Source organism: Jaculus jaculus, chromosome 5, assembly GCF_020740685.1.
Source record: "Jaculus jaculus isolate mJacJac1 chromosome 5, mJacJac1.mat.Y.cur, whole genome shotgun sequence".
Lineage (NCBI taxonomy): Eukaryota > Metazoa > Chordata > Mammalia > Rodentia > Dipodidae > Jaculus > Jaculus jaculus.
This window is the reverse complement of record NC_059106.1, coordinates 4,265,734-4,288,054: the sequence shown is the minus strand read 5'-3', so window position 1 is coordinate 4,288,054 and position 22,321 is coordinate 4,265,734. Positions and strand designations below refer to the sequence as shown.

The following is a 22,321-nucleotide window of genomic DNA, read 5'->3' as shown; positions in this document are numbered from 1 at the left end:
AAATTAACTTAACTTTATATAAGAGACAAAAAGAGATGGAGAGAATGGGTACAAAAGGACCTCTAGCCACTGCACATGAACTCCAGATGCATGTACCACTGTGTATCTGGCTTTATGTGGGTACTGGGGAATAGAACACAGATTATTAGGCTTTGCAGGAAAGCACCTTAACCACTGGGCAATCTCTTCAGCCCAAAAATAAATTCTTAAGTTATATTAGAGTTATATTAGAGTGACTCATTTGTATTAAATTCTTCCAAGTCAACAGACCAATGCACACAAAGATGATACAAACTCAGAGGAAAAAAAGAGACTCTAAACAGATACACAAATCTAGTTTAATGTAACATGAACAAATCATAAGTACATGTGTGGCTACCTTTTTCTATTATTGAAGCAAAAGTTTTATATTCAATAAAAATATACAGAATGTATAAAATGTTTAATCACATGTCACTAACAAGTGTAAACAAAATAGAATGTGAGACTTTCATATGTGAAGAAACACATTTTGGAAGGAACCCAATTTGAAGTAAATCCATTAGCACATATATTGCAAGGGTACACAAAAATGTTTATCATTTGCAAATATACACAGAGAATAAATGTCCAAAAGTTAATACTGGAATCTAAGTGAGAGGTATTAAAGTGACTAGCCTCAAAGGATAAATTATTTATTTGGGTTTAAGGTAGCAGAGGTCCATGTAAATTAATTAACAACTGAGTGAGGAAACATACAATATGCCATAGCAAGAAGTTAGAAACCTGAATACTGTGGAAAAGATTAGTCTGTACAAGTTGGTTCTGATAAACTATTGACTATTTGTTACAGTTAATTATTAGATTTTCGTTACAACATATTTCCCACACATCAAAATTTGGAAGCAATATGCCTTTCCTTAAATTATCAGTTAGTGTTCTCCCCCCACCCCTCAAAACAGAGAAACGGGTTTCTGAATATCAACTAGCCATTTATGGAAGCCATAGATACAGAAAATCATAAACATCACACAAGCTACAACTGAAGTATATGGACAAACATCACCAACATTTATGACAAAAGATGTTGGTTTAAAAGTGGGAGTACTAAAAGAGTTACTATGATCACACCATTCATGTCCTTCCGAAACCAAAATGAGGGAAAACTTTATTGCCATTCTGCCCAACCCCACATAACTAAAAACAGTATCAATGGATCATGAATCCAATGTACATATCACAGGATTAAAACTCCAGTTAACTGAGCTAAGCACTGAAGTGAGTTCAAAAGTAATACTAAACTTTGTTAACATGTCACTACCATTTTAGAGCATCATCAGAACAAAGAGAGTTAATTATGAATTGGTCTGGCTACATTCTGTACTGAGAATTTTGCTTCATACTAAGAGAATCCCAAATGTCCCAGGAAAGTGTAAAATCATGCTTTGTTACTTCTCAAAGGAAATCTGACCTGTTTGATGATACCTGAATACCTCTCCATGGTTCTAGGAGTTCTACATGCCAATTCATTCAGCAACTGATAAGAATATTTAAGCAAAAAGGAGACAAAAGGCAGACCTGTAGCAACATATACTAGACAGATGGATGTTTTTTAAAAATTACATGATAAATGTAAATCATAAAACAAAATGTACTTATAAAGGTACACCTATTTTATGTTACATAAAAACCTATAGACTGCAAACTGTGCATGCTTACCATAACATTTACCTGGGAAAGCCAATGAGTGGGATTTCTTGCAAATATTCACTGCCATGATAAAAACAATTCTGTGCAAACTGCAAGGTCCCTAAGATAGCAGTTAAGAGTTTATATACAGAAAGATGTCACTATCTGATGAAATATGCAAGAGATGGAATTTCCCAGAGTTTATAACACAGAACAGTAACCACCGCAGGCTCCTCCTCCATGGCTCTCATCCCTGTGTGACAGTTTGACTCCTTTACTCTGGCTCTCGCTTTCCCACAGTCCCGGCGTCTGAATGATCTTTTCAACAAGCTCTTCAAAGGCACACTGAACACCATCGCAGGTTTTTGCGCTTGCCTCTGCAATTGAAGATGAATTGAAGATCATAGCACATTCCTTCCAAACATGCTCCCCTGTGTTTCTAGGATTTGATGTAATACAGGCCTATGAGGTACTGAAAATCAAATCAGCAATTTCTCCTTAAGGATTACTCAATTTCTTCTAACCCTGCAAACTGAGCTACTTAAATTTGATCCATTAAAATATTGGGGGCTGGAGAGATGTCTTAGAAGTTAAGGTGCTTGCCTGTGAAGCCTAACGATCCAGGTTTGATTCCCAGTACCCATGTAAGCCAGCTGCACAAGGTGGTACATGCACCTGGAATCCATTTGCAATGGTGTACCTATTCTCTATCTGCCTCTTCCTCTCTCAAATAAATAAATAAAAGATTGGTATACAAACCCAAACATCTGTTGTAAGGATTTTAACTTGTAAGGACCTAATCAAATATCTTACCAGGTTTTCCTAAGATTTTCAGTTAATTTAAAAAATATGCCCCCAAAGAACATATTATTCCTATTTTTAAAATAAGGAAATCCACACTCCAAGTTAAAATTTTAACCTAATTGTGGAGGTGGAGAGATGGCTTGGTGGTTAAGGCGCTTGCCTGAAAAGACTAAGGACCCAGGTTCAATTCCCAGAACCCATGTAAGCCAGATGCACATATTGCACATGCATCTAGAGTTTGTTTGCAGTGGCTACAGGCCTTGGCATGCCCATTCTCTCATCTCAGTCTTTCAAAAATAAATAAAAAGTAAAATAAAATTATTCTAAATATGCAAGTAACACAGGTGACCGAATAAAATGACAGGAACCATGCCCACTGGTGTAGCCCTCGTTTTCTCAGAGCTTAGCTTTCTCACTGTAGGGTAAGCCTCACTCCTTGTACTTTATCTTAGCGAGGAACTACCTTTATTCTACTTCATGCTTGGTGTATGGTAAGTGATCTGCCACAAGACCTGGTCTAGCTTCCTGCTGAAGACACAGAAGAAATCTGCCAAGAACCAGCGGATCAGCCACTGTCACGTCACCAGCTGTCTCCTGTACACCCTCACGCGCTGCCTCCACTCGCGTTCAAGAACTAGCGGATAAGCCACTGTCACGTCACCAGCTGTCTCCTGTACACCCTCACGCGCTGCCTCCACTCGTGTTCAAGAACCAGCGGATCAGCCACTGTCACGTCGCCAGCTGTCTCCTGTACACCCTCACGCGCTGCCTCCACTCGTGTTCAAGAACCAGCGGATCAGCCACTGTCACGTCACCAGCTGTCTCCTGTACACCCTCACGCGCTGCCTCCACTCGTGTTCAAGAACTAGCGGATCAGCCACTGTCACGTCACCAGCTGCCTCCTGTACACCCTCACGCGCTGCCTCCACTCGTGTTCAAGAACCAGCGGATGAGCCACTGTCACGTCGCCAGCTGTCTCCTGTACACCCTCACGCGTGCCTCCACTCGTGTTCAAGAACCAGCGGATCAGCCACTGTCACGTCACCAGCTGTCTCCTGTACACCCTCACGCGCTGCCTCCACTCGTGTTCAAGAACCAGCGGATCAGCCACTGTCACGTCGCCAGCTGTCTCCTGTACACCCTCACGCGCTGCCTCCACTCGTGTTCAAGAACCAGCGGATCAGCCACTGTCACGTCGCCAGCTGCCTCCTGTACACCCTCACGCGCTGCCTCCACTCGTGTTCAAGAACCAGCGGATGAGCCACTGTCACGTCACCAGCTGCCTCCTGTACACCCTCACGCGCTGCCTCCACTCGTGTTCAAGAACCAGCGGATGAGCCACTGTCACGTCGCCAGCTGTCTCCTGTACACCCTCACGCGCTGCCTCCACTCGTGTTCAAGAACCAGCGGATCAGCCACTGTCACGTCGCCAGCTGTCTCCTGTACACCCTCACGCGCTGCCTCCACTCGTGTTCAAGAACCAGCGGATGAGCCACTGTCACGTCACCAGCTGTCTCCTGTACACCCTCACGCGCTGCCTCCACTCGTGTTCAAGAACTAGCGGATCAGCCACTGTCACGTCGCCAGCTGCCTCCTGTACACCCTCACGCGCTGCCTCCACTCGTGTTCAAGAACCAGCGGATGAGCCACTGTCACGTCACCAGCTGCCTCCTGTACACCCTCACGCGCTGCCTCCACTCGCGTTCAAGAACCAGCGGATGAGCCACTGTCACGTCACCAGCTGTCTCCTGTACACCCTCACGCGCTGCCTCCACTCGTGTTCAAGAACCAGCGGATGAGCCACTGTCACGTCACCAGCTGCCTCCTGTACACCCTCACGCGCTGCCTCCACTCGTGTTCAAGAACCAGCGGATCAGCCACTGTCACGTCGCCAGCTGTCTCCTGTACACCCTCACGCGTGCCTCCACTCGTGTTCAAGAACCAGCGGATCAGCCACTGTCACGTCGCCAGCTGTCTCCTGTACACCCTCACGCGTGCCTCCACTCGTGTTCAAGAACCAGCGGATCAGCCACTGTCACGTCACCAGCTGTCTCCTGTACACCCTCACGCGTGCCTCCACTCGTGTTCAAGAACCAGCGGATCAGCCACTGTCACGTCGCCAGCTGTCTCCTGTACACCCTCACGCGCTGCCTCCACTCGTGTTCAAGAACCAGCGGATCAGCCACTGTCACGTCGCCAGCTGTCTCCTGTACACCCTCACGCGCTGCCTCCACTCGTGTTCAAGAACCAGCGGATCAACCACTGTCACGTCGCCAGCTGTCTCCTGTACACCCTCACGCGCTGCCTCCACTCGTGTTCAAGAACCAGCGGATCAGCCACTGTCACGTCGCCAGCTGTCTCCTGTACACCCTCACGCGCTGCCTCCACTCGTGTTCAAGAACGAGCGGATCAGCCACTGTCACGTCGCCAGCTGTCTCCTGTACACCCTCACGCGCTGCCTCCACTCGTGTTCAAGAACCAGCGGATGAGCCACTGTCACGTCGCCAGCTGTCTCCTGTACACCCTCACGCGCTGCCTCCACTCGTGTTCAAGAACCAGCGGATGAGCCACTGTCACGTCACCAGCTGTCTCCTGTACACCCTCACGCGCTGCCTCCACTCGTGTTCAAGAACGAGCGGATCAGCCACTGTCACGTCGCCAGCTGTCTCCTGTACACCCTCACGCGCTGCCTCCACTCGTGTTCAAGAACCAGCGGATCAACCACTGTCACGTCGCCAGCTGTCTCCTGTACACCCTCACGCGCTGCCTCCACTCGTGTTCAAGAACCAGCGGATCAGCCACTGTCACGTCGCCAGCTGTCTCCTGTACACCCTCACGCGCTGCCTCCACTCGTGTTCAAGAACCAGCGGATCAGCCACTGTCACGTCGCCAGCTGTCTCCTGTACACCCTCACGCGCTGCCTCCACTCGTGTTCAAGAACCAGCGGATCAACCACTGTCACATCGCCAGCTGCCTCCTGTACACCCTCACGCGCTGCCTCCACTCGTGTTCAAGAACCAGCGGATGAGCCACTGTCACGTCGCCAGCTGCCTCATGTACACCCTCACGCGCTGCCTCCACTCGTGTTCAAACACCCCACTCCTGGGACCAATTTCTGTTTAGTCAGCATCCTCACTGCTACCTAAAGCCAGCCCCTTTGGGAGCTCCCAGAACACTGTCCTTCTCAGGGTTTATTGAAGGATAATGTATTCTATCTCTACCAATCAGCCTAAATGCCAAATTATTTTCCATTTTATTAACAAAATGACCACATATGCCCTATATCCCACATATTTTCACATAACCATCCAGTGTTTCTTGAAAATTATTTTATGGTAACTTATATATGTCAATTTCACTGTGTTATTTGACATGCTCTCTTCAAATGGCAGCAGCCAATCTCCTCCAATGGCCATATGAACCAAAACATCCCTACAAATATTTTTTATGTATCCATTTTTTAATAAGTATACCTATGATAAAGTTGAATTTATTAATGAGCATAGGAAGGGATTATAAATAAAACAAAAATTAAAATAATATACTACAATAAAAATAATTTAGGCCAGGTATGGTGGCACACACCTTTAATCCCAGCACTTGGGAGGCAGAGGTAGGAGGACCGTCATGAGTTCAAGGCCACCCTTGGACTATATAGTGAATTCCAGGTCAGCCTGAGCTAGAGACCCTACCTTGAAAAACCAAAAGAAAAAAAATTATTTAGAATAATGGATTATTTCTAAATCTTCGTTGTCCATGGGGACTGAAACTGAGAATGGAAAAAAGCATGTGGAAGTGGTGGGTATTACAGTTAATTAGGCTTCTGTCCCCAGCACTCTATTAAAACCATTCAAGATCATCAACACCCTTTATCTTGTCAAGCACCCTGCCCTCACCTGGCATCTATGGCATTTGATAAACTAGACATTTTAAAAATACTCTTGTTCCTTTGTCTCCCAGGACAGGGAACATTCCAGTAATCCTTCACCTCATCGGCAGGTCAATCACAGATCTATGTGCTTGCACCTCCTCTTTCTATTGATCTCTAATCACTGAAGTACCATCCATTTAGCCTTTACCCTTTCTCAATCTATATTCTTTTAATGACTACTCCCATCACAAGACTTTAAATGGTACCTAAATGACCAGTGTGACTCCTGAATAGCTGAAAAATATCTCATTCCCCACATCTTTACCCCAAACCTACCTTTATCTCAATCTTCCACACTCCAATTAATGCTGTGGAATCCACCTGCTTGTGTGTGCTAGAACATAGAGTTGTCTTTGTCCTCTTTCCTTAGATTCTTCATTCAATTTAAACACATATCTTAACAGTTTTACTTCTACAGAATCTCCTAGAACTGTCAACTCTCCAGTACCAACTACTGCTATAGTCAAAGCTACCAGCTTCATTCAAGTGAGCCACGGCAAGAGAATAACCAGCCTCTTGCGTCTACTTCTCACAGCTCACGTATTCTTTCTACACAAATGCTTCTAGCAGCATTAGTCTTCATTCTCCCCAACTCATGCTAATTCTCTAGCCCACAAGCTTCCTCCTTGTCCTCCAAATACTAAGCCAGTTCCTGCCTTTAGAAAGATTCACTATCCTCTTAGCCTTTGGATCCCCGCACTGACACATTTCTGGTCAAATAGCAGTATAGTACTTCCAAGAACGTTTTTCTATTTAACCAGCACACACATCATTCACTCTCCTCTTACATTTCTTTCCTTCATAGCACAAATATTTAAATCTGCAATGCTAGAGCTGGAAAGATGGCCTAGAAATTAAGGCACTTGCCTACAAGCCTAAGGAATTGAATGTTGAATTCCCCAAGTACACAAGATGTGGCATGCACAAGATTATACATGGCACACAAGGTGGCAAAGGCATCAGGAATTCAACTGCAGTGACTTGAGGCCCTTGCATGCCAATTCTTTTTCTCAAAATAATGTTAAATCTAAATATTCCATAAAAAAGGGGGTTTGTTTACTTTTCACACTGTTCTTATATTCTATGTTCAAGAAATATGGTATATGTTAATGTGTAGAAAGGAAGAAGCAGTAAGTCAACAGTATATCCTTTCTGAAAATTCTCATATTTTCACCTATACTGTTTCTGTCTATATATGATATTTTCTCAATTCCTTCTACTGATTCCTAAAAACGTTTAATAACATGGGGTAGTCAAATCAGTAATTCCCAAAGTGGCTTCCATACCAGAATCAGCTTAGGTACATCTAATGAACTGCCTTTTAGTCTGATGATAAAAACACAGGGACCAGTCATTTTAAAAAGGGATTCAAGGATAACCACTTTTCCAGATAAGGGCTGGCAGTGGTTTTCTGTAAAGGATCAGAGTAAATAGAAAAGGATCAGAGAGTAATTATGTCAGGCCATATAGCTTAGTAGGAAGTACTGAACACTGCCATGTAGCCCATGAGCAACCTCAGGCTGCATGTAAATGAATGACCATAACTGTGCTAAATGCAGTTATAGGAGACAAATCTGATCTATGCTTTGACAACCTATTGTGTTATGTGCCTCAAATATCAATACACCATTTGAAGACCATGGTCAAATGCAGATTTCAATTCATAAAGTGTAGGAAGGGTCTGAAGTAAAGCATTTCTAACCAAGTACCAGGGGTGCTGATACTACCAGCACATGGACAGCCAAAACTTCACTGGGTAAGCTGTGCTGAACGCCCTTGCGTACTGAGGGGATAATCCATTTGTACTCTACATGGCTCCACACATCCTGTAATCTTATTCCTACAAAAAGAAAAGGGATCTTATTCTATTTAGATTTGGTAACAGAAGAGAATTATAAACTGAATATATTTTATAGGCCCTTAGGAAACAAGTTTAGCAAAACTTCCATTTTAAAATCCTACCTTAAGACTGAAAGACTCATTTCACATACTTACCTATAAATAACATGGAATGCTTCCGTGCAAATTTCAGACCTTCATTTCTATCAACTTCACGATTTTCCTAAAAGATGAGTGCAGTGATTAAGAAAAGCTGTCACTTGAGCATGGCAGTACATGCCTGTAATCTTAGGATACATGCCATAATCCCAGCTACTCAGAAGGCCAAGACAGGAGGATTTTAGGTCCAGGATCAGCCTGGCTAACTTTGAAGCTGTCTCGGAATAAAAATGAGAGCTTCGGGATCTAGTTCACATGCAGCCAGTATGTGAGAGGAGCTACATTCAAGTCTCACTGATGCCATACTGAGAGCACTGCTAAATGGCAAGTGTTTGCTTCTTACCTTATCAATTTTATTTCCAACTAGCATGTTTACTATGTCGTTTCTTGTACAGTATGTTTCCAATTCATTTAACCAATTATCCAGTTTAACAAAGGTGTCTCTTCTTGTGACATCATAGACTAGAATAAAAGCAAAGCTATTCAAGTAAAAAGCATTCAAAACCAAAGGTAATGATTTATTTCTGATATGCACCTAGAAGCTAACCTTACTATTTAAGCAAGTGTGCTTTCTGTTAAGCCTTCAATGCTTATGAGGGTTTAAAATAATCTAACAAAAATTTCAATTTTATTAACATATGTAATAGGAAATTATATTTTGTGTGATAACTTAAACTCATATATAGCAAACAACAGCTTCATCATAAGACATCTGTCCAAACATGAGCAGAGTCAAAATTTGACATGTATTTAACTTTAAACATATACGACCCTCTTAACTTGTTTAGTACAAGGACGAACCAGAGTCTGCAACTGTGAAAAAAAATGGCAGTCTAATTAGTAGATGAGTCCTGTCAGTTTTCCTGTTATTACTTTCCTCTTGCATCATTTTGTATTATAACATTGTTTGCTAACTTCAGGACATACTGATTATGCAGACTTACTATATGTGGTGGTTTGATTCAGGTGTCCCTCATAAACTTAGGTGTTCTGAATGCTAGGTCCCCAGCTGATGGCAATTTGGAAATTAAATCCTCCTGAAGGTAGCGTATTATTGGCGGCAGGCTTATGGGTGTTGTAGACAACTCTCACTTGCCAGTGTTTGGCACACTCTCCTACTGCTGTTGTCCATCTGATGTTGGCGAGGAGGTGATGTCCACCCTCTGCTCATGCCATCGTTTCCCCCTGTCATCATAGAGCTTCCCCTGGAGTCTGTAAGCCAAAATAAACTTTTACCCCCACAAGCTGTTCTTGGTCTGGCGTTTTATGCCAGCAATGCGAACCTGACTGCAACAATAAAGTTGGTACCAAGAAGCTGCTTGAAACCTGACTGTGTGGCTAGGCCTTTTGGAGCTGCTAAGCAAGAGGAATGTAGAAATCTTGGCCTAAGAGACACCAAGTACAGCTTGATGGACTATTCTGGTCAGAGTTAAAAAACCTGAATGCAGTAAGAAGTATGGACTATGAGATTTGGCTTGTTATGGTGAGAAAGAACTTTGCTTAGACTGGGCTATGAGAGGCTTGCTGTTATGCCCATGTCCTGAGAACTTGTGCAAGGTTACACTGCATAGAAATGGATTGGTGTGAACAGAGGAATGGGGTACAGTAAAAAAAAAAAAAAAGAAAGAAAGAAATCTTTGGGCTGAACCTGCTGCCTGTTCAGCTCCAACTGTATGAGAGATTATAATCACTGAGATTGGGCCAGCTGACCTGCATTGGGACAACAGAAAGAATACAGTCTTTTGAAAGGGGCCTGAATACTTAAGGAGTGTCCTATTCTTCAAAGTCAACTTTATTCTGCCCTGTATTAACATATTGGCACCTCACCTAGTATTTTGGAGTTTAAGAAATGCAGGAAAAGACCAGGTCATTAAATTTGCAACACAGATTTGTATTTTGTAAACAACCACAGGCATTGTGAAAAGCAGGTTTGCTGGAGGCCTGCATGAAGATCCCATGGAGCCATGAGGATGGACTATGGGTTGTAGTGGAGACCCAGTGGAGATGCTGGGGCCTCGGGATGGTTGCTAAGGAGAGCTGTTAGCCCCAGATGAAGCATTACAGAACTGAGTAGCCTAGTTGGAGGGGCAGAACTAGAACTCCAGAGACTTGTTGCTGATTAGAATTATTGGACTTGGAGACTTGTCACTGGCTAGAGTTGTTAGACTTGGAGCTACAGAGTCTGATGTTTGCCCTGGGTGTTTTAAATCTTGTATTGGTTGAATATTTCTTTGCTATACCCAATGCCATCTTTTGCAGTGTGAATGTTTATTTTATGTCATTATGGGTTTTGGTTTTGGTTTTGTTTTGGTATTATGGCTCAGTTAAAAGATCTTGGAATGCAGACTAGCTGACAGAAAACTGGAAGAAGCCATTGTGCATGCAGTTCAATGGGAGGAAGAGATACCACTAGTGAAGACACTCAACAGTGGACACTGCAAGCCTTGTAATTGGCCAGCCAGGCCAAATGAGCCAACGGGTGCAATTGTGGCATGTCTGTCAAGGTGGAAACCAACTGCCCTCCAACTGGACTGGAGGCCCGCTCCACGGGGGGAATACATCCCTGATACCGCAAACTTAAAACAGGAGCGCTAAGGGTGTAACATCTGCTGATGTCTGGATAAGTATATATACTATGCTTACCAAACTGCCCAGTAAGCACTTCTCTTAAAATTTATACCCTTATATTAACACTACTCTCACTTTGGGTAGAGAATCTTCTCTTTTCAGATTGCAGTGACCTTGGGATGACTCAGAAGCTATCATAGTGCTGGAAAGAAGTGACTGGAGTACTGAGTAACATCTTGATCACACCTTCCAAGGCTCAGGGTCTAATGCGGAAGAGGTGGCGGAAAGAATGTGAAGGGTAGGACTCCTTACAATGTGCTCCTCCAGACACAAAATGGCCTGCATATCCATGACCTCACCGTGCCTGACACTACCTACACAAGACTATCATAAGAGGAGGAAAAGATCATGACATCAAAATAAAAGAGTGATTGAGATGGGGAGGAGAAGGAGAATGGAATTTCAAAGGGGAAAGTGGGGGGGAGGGAGGATATTACCATGGGATATTTTTTATAATCATGGAAAATGTTAATAAAAAATTGAGAAAAAAAAGATCTTGGACTATGAGGATGTGTGAACATCATTAGGGTTGACAAACCTATGGGGACTTTTAAAGTTGGACTGAATACATTGTATTTTATAGCATGTATGGTTATCAGTTTACGGGGGCCAGGGGTGCAATGTGGTGGTTTGATTCATGTGTCCTCCATAAACTTAGGTGTTCTGAATGCTAGGTTCCCAGCTGATGGCAATTTAGAAATTAAAGCCTTCTGGAGGCAGTGTATTGTTGAGGGTGGGTAATGGGTGTTATAACCAGCTTCCTTCTGCCAGTGTTTGGTACACTCTCCTACTGCTGATGTGCATCTGATGTTGGTCAGGTTATATCCCCTTCTGCTCATGTCTTAATTTTACCCTGCCATCATTGATCTTCCACTTGAGTCTGTAAGCCAAAATAAAGCTTTTTTCCCACAAGGTGCTCTCAGTCGGATGTTTTCTGCCAGCAATGCGAACCTGACTTCAACACTATAAATTCATGATACAACTATCTACAGCTGATCGATATTCTTTCCAAACATTTTCCAGGAGTATGAAAAACAGTATTTCTCAACAAACCATACTGATTTAGTTTTCAAATTTGATCTTATTATGAATCATCAGAGTTAAATATTTTGTGCTATGTTATAAGATTACTAACTCTGATCTCATATTTAGTAATAAATACTATTCTTGATTTACAAATTAAAGCAAATATTAATTCATGAAGATGGGTTTACTATACAAAGACAGACTAAAGCATGCAGATTTCCAGTTTATGTCTTCATCAATACGTACTTTCAAACCATTAACAATTTTATTTTCACTTTTGAATTTCCAGGCAAGTGGTTAAAAATTTATAGTTATAATATTAATATTCAATGAAGTCACTGTAAGTTTAAAAACCATGCATACATACATACGGACATACACACACAAAAGTAGCACTAAAGAAAATTAAATTTAAATATTGACCTTCCTAGACTAAGAAAACAAAAATTCCAGTGAGTACTATTTTACACAGAATATCCAAGTAAAAAACTCACCTAATATAACACCTTGTGCACCTCTGTAATAGCTGGGAGTTAATGTTCTAAACCTCTCTTGACCAGCAGTATCCTAAAAGTGACAATTATTATTAGGTAAATCAAAGTATAAAACATCTTTCAATGCAGTAATTAAAGAGAAGAAATTTAAATCATATTATTGAAATAGTACCAGTCTACAAGCTCATCAAATGACCTGGAATTTAAATGATGTATTTTATTGGCAAGCGTAAGATAAATAAAATTAATAAATACTATATCATCTCAAGAAATATGAACTAAGTAAAGGCTTTATATCATTTTGGACTTAAGATTTTCATAAAACACATTTCTTCAAGGCCATAAATCTCAACTTCAGCAACACAGTCAAATTTTGAAATCTTTGTGTCCAATTCCCAAAGATTCTGACTTAAGTGATCTAGGTTAAAAACAGGAATTTAAAAAAGAAATCTTCCAGATTATTCTGAAGAGAGAATGAAAGCTGAAGACACTGATTTAAAGAAATACAGAGGTGTCTTATTTTAGGGAAGAGTATGTGCAAGCAAGGGGGAGGGGGAGAAAAGAAGGGAGCGAGCTAGATGGAGCCTGTGTGTGGAGATCAGAGAACACCTAATGTTTTCTCCTCTATCACTGTTAGCCTCATTTCCTGAACCTGGAGTTTATGGCTTTTCAGTTTGACTGACTGGGCACTGTGCCTCAATGATCCTCTTAGTCTCCCTCCCTACCCCAAGCGCTGGGGTTACAAATATGTGCGGCCATGCTTGGCTTTCTAGGTGAACGTTGAGGGTCTGAACCAGGTCCTCATGCTTGCACAGCAAGTGCTCTTAGCTGCTAAGCCATCTACCTAGCCCCAGGGAAGAATTGGGCTTTTAATGTATCTTCTTTTAGAAAAATGCAAACTACAAACCTACTACTTTAATAAGAACAGAAAGAAGAGGCGGGAGTAACAAGTGTGAAAAAGAATGGAAAAGAAGGGAGGAGGAAGGAGAGGAGAAGGAACAACTATTAACAAGCCTCTGCCTGCTTCTAGGCCTGGGTCCTCTGTCTTCCTTCTAGCACTGTAGACTGGGCTCCAGGGCACCTAAGAGCACAGAGCAGCATTTGGCAGGTTGCTGCTTCAGCCCATCATCACCTGTCTTACTCTGCAAGGGTTTACTGTATAAAGTTGAAACACACCCAGGCCCATTCATTCACACACTACCATAGGACCCATTTAGGCACTGGCCTAAATATTTACTATGTGGCTTTTGACAAAATGTTTGCAGTCCATTGATGTAAAGTAACCTATATACACCAAATTTCATCTTAGCTACAATTGCCACATGCTACTGAAAAGTTAGCTGTGGGAAAAGCAGAAACTTCTGCAGATAGGTATCAATTACCTCTAGGAGGTTTGTAAGACTGGAGAGGAATTTTAAAACAGTGATGAGGGGATCCAGCAACAGGGAGTTTCTTTGTCTGGCCAAACAAGGATGCCATAAGGCAATAGAGTAGTGGAGGGGATTTATAGCCCAGAAGGGAAACAAGAAGAAAACAACTCAATGGGAACTGCCCTGAACTTCCTGCACAGAGGCAGGGAGGCACACAGCCCTTGCTTCCAGACTCCTAGCACCATAGAGACTAACCCCAACTGCCTCTCACTGACAATAATGACTCAATGTGCACATGAGCTCAACTTTTCAAGAACAGTGTAAATTAAAAGCTACATGAGACAGGCTTACTGCTTAAAACAGATTATAATTAATATGAGCCAATATTTTAATAATCATGACACGACTATAATCAAGAGATCAAGACTCAAGTCTGTAGAGAAAGTAAATCAACTGGAAACCATAATGATATAATTGCAGTTAAATTTTGTTACCACTTTGGAAAGCAACTATCAATCCATATGTTAACAATGAAATATTTTCTACCATTTTATATTTAAGATTTTTAATCAATCATGAAATATACTTCATTAAAAGCTATGAAAATGTGTTCATAGTATTAAACCAGTATCAAATTGAAAACCCCAATTCATAAATATTAAATAAAAATGATGTAAGAGATGAGTCACTGTAAGAATCTTTCTAGTCATTTACTTACATGTAAATAAATGGTGAATTAGCATTTAAATTACTAAGTATCCCCACATATTATAACTGAGAATTCCGTCATGGGAAGCATTTGAAGACTATAGCTTTGTTTTGTTTTTTAAGAAAATGAGAAAAGAAGGAAAAGCTATTATTCAAAGATAAGACTCAGTTGTAGAACAGAAACTGGATATTTAAGAAGTTGCTGTTTTAGCCAGGCATGGTGGCGCATGCCTTTAATCCCAGTACTCAGGAGGCAGAGGTAGGAGGATTCCCGTGAGTTTGAGGCTGCCCTGAGACTCCATAGTGAATTCCAGGTCAGCCTGGACTAGAGTGAGACCCTACCTTGAAAAAAAAAAAAAAAAAAAGAATTTGCTTTTTTCCCCATAAGTGGACCACTGCTCTAGTTTATAACAAGAACCACAGGCAAGGGCCAAATCTGAAATAACTTAGTTCTAAGCATTGTTGTTAGGGCAAGAAAGAAGTCAAGTAATTTGTGTAATGCAACTATTTCAGTACTTTCGAGCTAGCAGAAAGCAAACGAATATGAACTTTTGAGATCAACTTCAAAAACCACCTTAGTTGAGCTTAGCCCCAGTCACTCCAGGGAGTAAGGCAAGAAGACTACCAATCTCAGTTTTACCTGGGCTAAACAGCAAATTCAAAGCCATTTGGGATAACTCAGGACAACCCTAAAAAGAAAAGTCTCTCTCTTGGTCTGTCTCTCGAGCTGGGTATGCAGCTCAGCAGTAGAGCACTTGCCAGCATGCATCAGGCCCAGGTTCAATCCCAGTACTGAAAACGACAGCCGTCTTGATGAAATACAAAATAAAAAACAGAACTATAAACGCAGTTACAATATCCATGAAGACTATGCTTTAAAAGTGAAGACAGGCCTGGGAAGCTGGCTCAGTGGCTAAAACCCTTGGCACAGGCATGAGGCCTTGGGCTCGGGTCCCCGGCACCTGCACCTACACTGACAAGCGGCATCTGTCATCCAGCTGCACCTCCAGTGAGAGGAGGGAGGAGACACAAGCCACAAGGCCGCCAGCCTGGGGAGTGCAGTGGAGAACGAGGGAGCCCGGCTCACACCAGGGGAAGGCAAAGGCCAACACCCAGAGATACCCTCTGACCTCCACAGGAACACCACAGCATGTGCACCCCACATGCATACACCTGAATACACACACAGTTATCATACACAAACACACATACATGCATACATACATACACAAACCAGAAAAGACATGTGCAAGAAATGTTTTCATGTTAAAATGTTGAACATAATATTGATACTTTACATGTGAAAACTTAATTAAACAAGTTATTAGTCTTGATATTTTAAATTTTATTCATTTTTTGAGAGAGAGAGAAAGAGGCAGAGACAGAATAAGCACACCAGGGCCTTTAATAACTGCAAATGAACTCCAGACACACATGCCACCTAGTGCATCCAGCTTTACGTAGGTACTAGGGAATTAAACCTCGACCCTTAGACTTTGCCAGCAAGTGCCTTGACCATTAATCCATCTCTCCAGTCCAGTCTTGATATTTTTGGTTGACTCATAAATGTTTAGATATGATAATTTTGAAAGAAAAATTCCAAGGTTCTGTACCATAGCATTGGAACAGGATTTACAATAACTATACATCAGACATTATTATTTTTTTAAATTTATTTGAGAGCGACAGAGAGAGAGAGAATATGGGTGTGCCAGGGCCTCCAGCCACTGCAAACGAACTCCAGGTGCATGAGTCACCTTGTGCATCGGGCTTATGTGGGTCCCTGGGAATTGAGCCTCGAACCAGGGTCCTTAGGCTTCACAGGAAAGCACGTAACCACTAAACCATCTCTCCGGCCCCAGACATTATTCTTTTGCTTGTGTTTGTTGTAAAAACCAGAAATATATGTTAAATATAATGATATCTTTATAAGATGAAACAGGTAGGTCTTTTGTATATCTTCTGTAGTTTCAATTTTTTGATGGGGTAAGTAAGGAAAGATTACTGAACAGTTATGGACATACTAGGTGCTAAGGAAGATCTAAAAAGGCTAAACAGCAGAATGCAGGGATTAGCAGTGAGGCTATGATGTAAATCAGGCACAGAGGCAACCCACCTCACAAATTCTGTGTGGGTGAGATGGGTGTGCACCTTCAGAAGGCAGTGGAGGTGGGGCTAAGCTCAATTACTCTACTTGTCCTAAGAGCAGCTTTCAAGTGGGAGAGGAACGCATGGTGTTTCTATAAATAAAACCACAGCAGAATTCAGTAAACTCTGCACATGTATTTCTAAAGCTGATGTGAAAGGCCCTCCTCTACATACATGACAACCAGATGCCATGAAGAACGTCCATGACCTAATCTTTAAAAAAAACTGTGGTATGGCAAGAATATCCCAGCAGTAACCTTCCCATCCACCTCACCTTTAACAAGATTTAAAAGTCTGACAAAGTGCAAAAAAAATTGCAGCACAACGCAAGAGGTAATATTACACATGACAAGAACACAAATACATGCTCATCTTAAGCAAAATTTTAAAGATAAATGATGGAATAAAAAATGTAACAAGATGAACTAGTATCAAATAAATACTGCTCATGGAAAAGATGAGTGCTAATATAAAATGGCTATGTATATGAAAATTCACTTACAAATACAATCAATGAGAAAAATTCAAAATACAAGTAAGTTAAAAAGTTATTACATGAGCTTGAGGCCACCCTGAGAACACAGTGAGTTCCAAGTCATTCCTGGGCTAGAGTGAAACCCTACATCGATAACCAAAAAAAAAAAAAAAGTTATTACAGATACATAAATAAGAAAGGCCAACAATATTCAGTACAGATTAAGATGCTGGAATATGAAATGAATAAGAAAATACAATTGAGCATATATCTGAAGGAATCATCTCATTTCCTTAGAGGTATGTGTTCAACTATGTTTATTGCTGCTGAATTGATAATAGCTAGGAAATGGAACCAGCTTAGGTGTCCCTCAACTGATGAATGGATAATGAAGATGTGGCACATTTATACAATGGAGTTCTACTCAGCGGTAAAGAAAAATGAAATTATGAAATTTGCAGAAAAATGGATGGACCTGGAAAGGATTATACTAAGTGAGGTAACCCAGGCCCAGAAAGCCAAGCGCCACATGTTCTCTCTCATATGTGGATCCTAGCTACAGAAGATTGGGCTTGTGTGTGAGAAGGAAAATACTTGGTAGCAGAGGCCAGCAAGTTAAAAAGGAGACATAAAGAGAAGAGAAAGGAAGGGAGGAGGGTACTTAGTAGGTTGATATTGTATATATGTAAGTACAATGATTGAGTTGGGGAAGTAATATAATGGAGAGTGGAATTTCAAAGGGGAAAGTGTGGGGGGGAGGGAGGGAATTACCATGGGATTTTTTTTTATAATCATGGAAAATGCTAATAAAAATTTAAAAAGAAAAAAAAAAGAAAGAAAATATAATTGATGAGAAAAAATTAAGACTTTGGGGATTACATCAATTCTTCTGGTTTATATCACTTTCTTTAAGCCAACATTTCTCCTCTAGACACAACCTAATATAATCAGGTAAGTACATGCAGATGTATAAATCGGGATACTTATGAAAACAATATTTAACCTGCAAAATTCTGATGTTAATTTAAGCACTTTTATTAAAACGCAGCCATGAGACGGAGTATCCGAAGGCCACAGAAGCTGATGCACCTCTACACCACTGACACATTCACATGTGAGGGGTATGGGAGGAAAGAGAAGCGGGTGGAAAAAGAAGGTGTAACTTACTTCTTTTGAAAATAACATATAGACATGTTTATAACAGTGTCCATATAGATGGGTTTATTATTTTTAAGTATGTTCACTAAAAAAGTACACATTAACTGAAGATAACCTTTTGTTCCTACCAATTTCTTATTCTGTCAGCTAGCGCTGTTAGAATAAGCCAGTGTTATTTTGTCAGAGAGAAACCTCACATTAAAAAATATCCATAAGCCTAGGGTAAAAATGCCTCTTCAACAGTACCTGCCAACCTTTTCAATAAGCAGGAAGTAGAAAGAAAAATTCAAATAAAAATAGCCTTCCTGTATAAGAGAAAATCTCACTGCAACCATCAATGGTCACATCCCATTCTTGTCCATGTATTTCACAAAGCAGTATTCAAGGGCAGAAAGAGACCACAAAACAACCATGAAAAGCATGTAGAAAGTTAGACTCCACTTGAGTGCACAAGCCAGTATTCTTAAATTGTCCAATATACTTCACTATGGTCAGTCTAACATTTTCCAAAATTACTGTTTGCATTGGCACTAAATATATTTAGGAGGGAGGGACAAATAGCCTAACATTTATTTAAAATATTATATGCTAGAAAGAAATGAGGAAGAAACCCTGAACACACGTTGTAGTGAAACATACCCTAGAAATTCGGCTCCATTCCGAGAATGTGAAGAAGGTGAATGCCACCATCCACATAACCCATGAACACTTGCTCAATCTGCAGCCGCTATGGAGGCAGCATTCACCGCTTAGCCATCATGTGCAGGTAAGTCTCAATTTCATGACTGCTCTGTGTGTGTGTGTGTGTGTGTGTGTGTGTGTGTGTGTGCGCGCGCGCGCACAGAACATCTGGGCTGTTGTTCAGACACTATCTACCTTTCTTGAGTCAAGGCTTCTCACTGACCTGGAACCTGCCAGGCAGACCAGGCTGACTGGCCAGTGAGCCCCAGGCAGATTCAGCACTGGACTGCAAGTGCGGATCACCACGGTTCTGGGGATCTCACGGAGGTCTTCATGCTTATAAGGCAAGCACTTTACCAACTGAGCTATCTCCTCGGCCATACTTAACAGTTTAATACTATTCAACAGTATTTATTATGTCATAAAACACAGGCGTGCACTTGCCATAGTTTCGAAATTAACATGTATGATGGTGCATTTTATGAATAATAGGCATAATACATATTTATATATTAGTAATTACATTTAGAGACTAACACACACATTTGGCAGCAATACTGCCTTATTCAGCATTAGCACAAAGTGGTCTAGTTAACACAGATATGAAGATCACAATGGGAAAAATTATACACAAATGAACAAACAATAGTAAGGAAAGACAAGGAATTAAAAAACAAATTCCAAGTTGGGAAATCTAGTTTTATAAATGTCTGTAATAAGAGAAAGGAAAAAGAACTGGTGCCCTGAGACAGCATATCCAGTAACAATAAATTTTTCTGACATATTAAGTAAATTTTTTAATACTCCATTTTAAAATATTCTGAAAGGATTATACATATCAAAAACTTAAGGAAAATAAGCCTCTGCCTAATTACCCATTTGTAAGATAAGCTACATACTGCATATCCTTGGAGCAATATCAAATCTCCAAGAAAGGTAAATTACAAGTACTCATTTAATACAAGTTGCTCTCTCACCTCTAGAACGCAATTAATTTCTGCTTTGCTTTTAAGTTTTACATTTGTAAAAAATACATATCAAAAATGCTTACCCATATTGCAAGTTTAGCCTTATTTCCATCCACAGAAATTGTTTTCACCTTAAAGTCAACACCTTGAAGAAATAAAAATTTGGTAAGTCGTTCAGTAAAACAGACTTTTAAAATCCACTATAAAGCAAGCTAGTAAAAAAAGAAAAGCTACTTAATCAAATGTCCAAATTCATACCCAAAATTCTTAGAATTCTCAATGTGAAGATAAAATAGAAAAAGGAAAATTCAATTTAACTGACAACTAGGAATGCTGAGAATTCAGCGTGGAAATAAAAGTGCTAATGAGGAAAGGAGTCCTTCTGGCTCGGTGGACCCCGGCACATTCCCAGGTGAAGCTCCACACACTGTTAACACTGTCTACCTTGACACACCTGCTGAGTAAGAGCTTGGCTGTCTGTAAGTGGCTACCGAGACTAATCAAAATTTAAAAGAACTGTTCATACCTTGTCTTATGAACTATTTGTTTTTAATCCTAAAAAAGTGTTATTTTACATAACTTGTCCAATGAACACTTGCACTACTTCAAAAAGTTTACATATAGTCATTTATGCCCAATTCTCTATTAGTCTTGATAAATAAAACAGGGATGTCCAGCATTCTCTGAAAAAACTTCTATGAACACTAAAGAGAGCTCCATATAAGAAGTCACAGAAGGTTTAATTACAACAGGTCACAAAACCTCCTCTCCTTTCCAAGAAAAGAAGTTGACACAGCCATCTGGCCTAAATGACCAGAACTGCCCACGTGTTCTTCAAAGCGCCTCAACAATGATGTGCAGTCTATTCCACCAGCAGACGGAAAACATTAGCTCAAGAAGTTTGGAAAGAAACTTACAAAAGATCTTATTAGCTTGTCACAATTAATTCAAACAGTTCCAACTAAAAGAAACAGCACCCTCACATACTAAATGCTTTCTAAAAAGTACAAATTTAACATTTATAAAAAGTATATCTGTCACCAATATAGAACTACATTAGTACTCTTTGGATAACTTCTGGTAACCCATTATATATACAACTTAGGTCATGAAAGTATACATTCAAAATACACATTATACCTTGTCTCCCTGTATGCCAAAGATGTGTGACACTTGGTAGGTTGGGCTACAATGATAAAGGTGATGAAGCTATTCCTAGAATGACAGGCGACTATTAGTGACAGGAACATCTAATCACGTAGTCTAAGGAAAACCCAACTATAAAATTTCTTTGCAGCCAACCAAACAAAATCCATATCCCAAATATCTTTAATACACTAGTTCTACAGAAGCAGTATGCCCCTTTAAAGTAGAAGCAGTGATATAAACAATATGAAATTACTTTCATTTTCTTCCTATTCCTTTTGTAAAAAGATTAAAATTTGAGAAAGGAAATGGTTTTGATTTGGTTCAGGTACTGAGTTATGACAATTACTAGACACTGCACAGAGATAGCCTGTTGTGGATATCTTTTTTTTTTTTTCTTTTTTTTTTCTAAAAATAATATAGTCTTCACTGACATGGACTGTTGTGGATATCTTAAAGTTAAATTCTTAAGGTTTTTCAAAAAGTATATAAAGATTTTTTTAAATATAGAAGACACAACAGAGAAGATTCAATCTGCTTTGTCTGATAGTTAAAAATACAATGGAAACAGCAACAAAAATAATAAACTTTAATTGTAAAATATGAAAAAGTACAAAAAAGCCAAACTGATTCTTTTTAATATTGGCATATATTCATTGTACATAATACTGGGCTTCAAGGATATTTTCATATAAGTATATAATGTACTTTGCCCATGTTCCCCTTGAGGACCCTCAACCCTTCCTTTCCTCCACCCCTTCCTGCTAATCCCCTCTGTTCTCCTAAGACAGCTTTTTATTAACTGCCATGCCACACACCATCTACGTATCACTAAGATCTACAAATGACAAGAAAACATGCATTATTTGTCTTTCTTAGTCTGACTTAACGTAGCATTATAAATCTGTTGTATCCATTTTCCTACAAATGACATTAACGTCATTCTTCTTTAAGACTTAACATTCTGAGCCGGGCGTGGTGGTGCATGCCTTTAATCCCAGCACTCGGGAGGCAGAGGTAGGAGGATCGCCATGAGTTCGAGGCCACCCTGAGACTACATAGTTAATTCCAGGTCAGCCTGAGCTAGAGTGAGACTCTACCTTGAAAAAACCAAAAAA

General features: G+C 40.6%; 1 protein-coding gene across 2 annotated transcripts in view; it reads right to left on the bottom strand.

Annotated features, from left to right (window-relative positions):
• Window positions 1-324: 324 nt before the first annotated feature.
• Window positions 325-22,321, bottom strand: part of Rab18 (RAB18, member RAS oncogene family) — a 36,656-nt gene continuing 14,659 nt past the window's right edge. The window contains exons 3-7 of one of the 2 annotated variants that reach the window (XM_045150675.1): window positions 20,141-20,202; window positions 12,550-12,622; window positions 8,745-8,863; window positions 8,399-8,465; window positions 325-2,045 (exon numbers count right to left, since the gene is read on the bottom strand). In XM_045150675.1, coding sequence (XP_045006610.1) covers window positions 1,870-2,045; window positions 8,399-8,465; window positions 8,745-8,863; window positions 12,550-12,622; window positions 20,141-20,202 — 497 coding nt within the window. In that variant the 3' untranslated portion in view covers window positions 325-1,869. The remainder of the gene's footprint in view (window positions 2,046-8,398; window positions 8,466-8,744; window positions 8,864-12,549; window positions 12,623-20,140; window positions 20,203-22,321) is intronic. The other variant, XM_045150676.1, reaches the window with a different exon arrangement.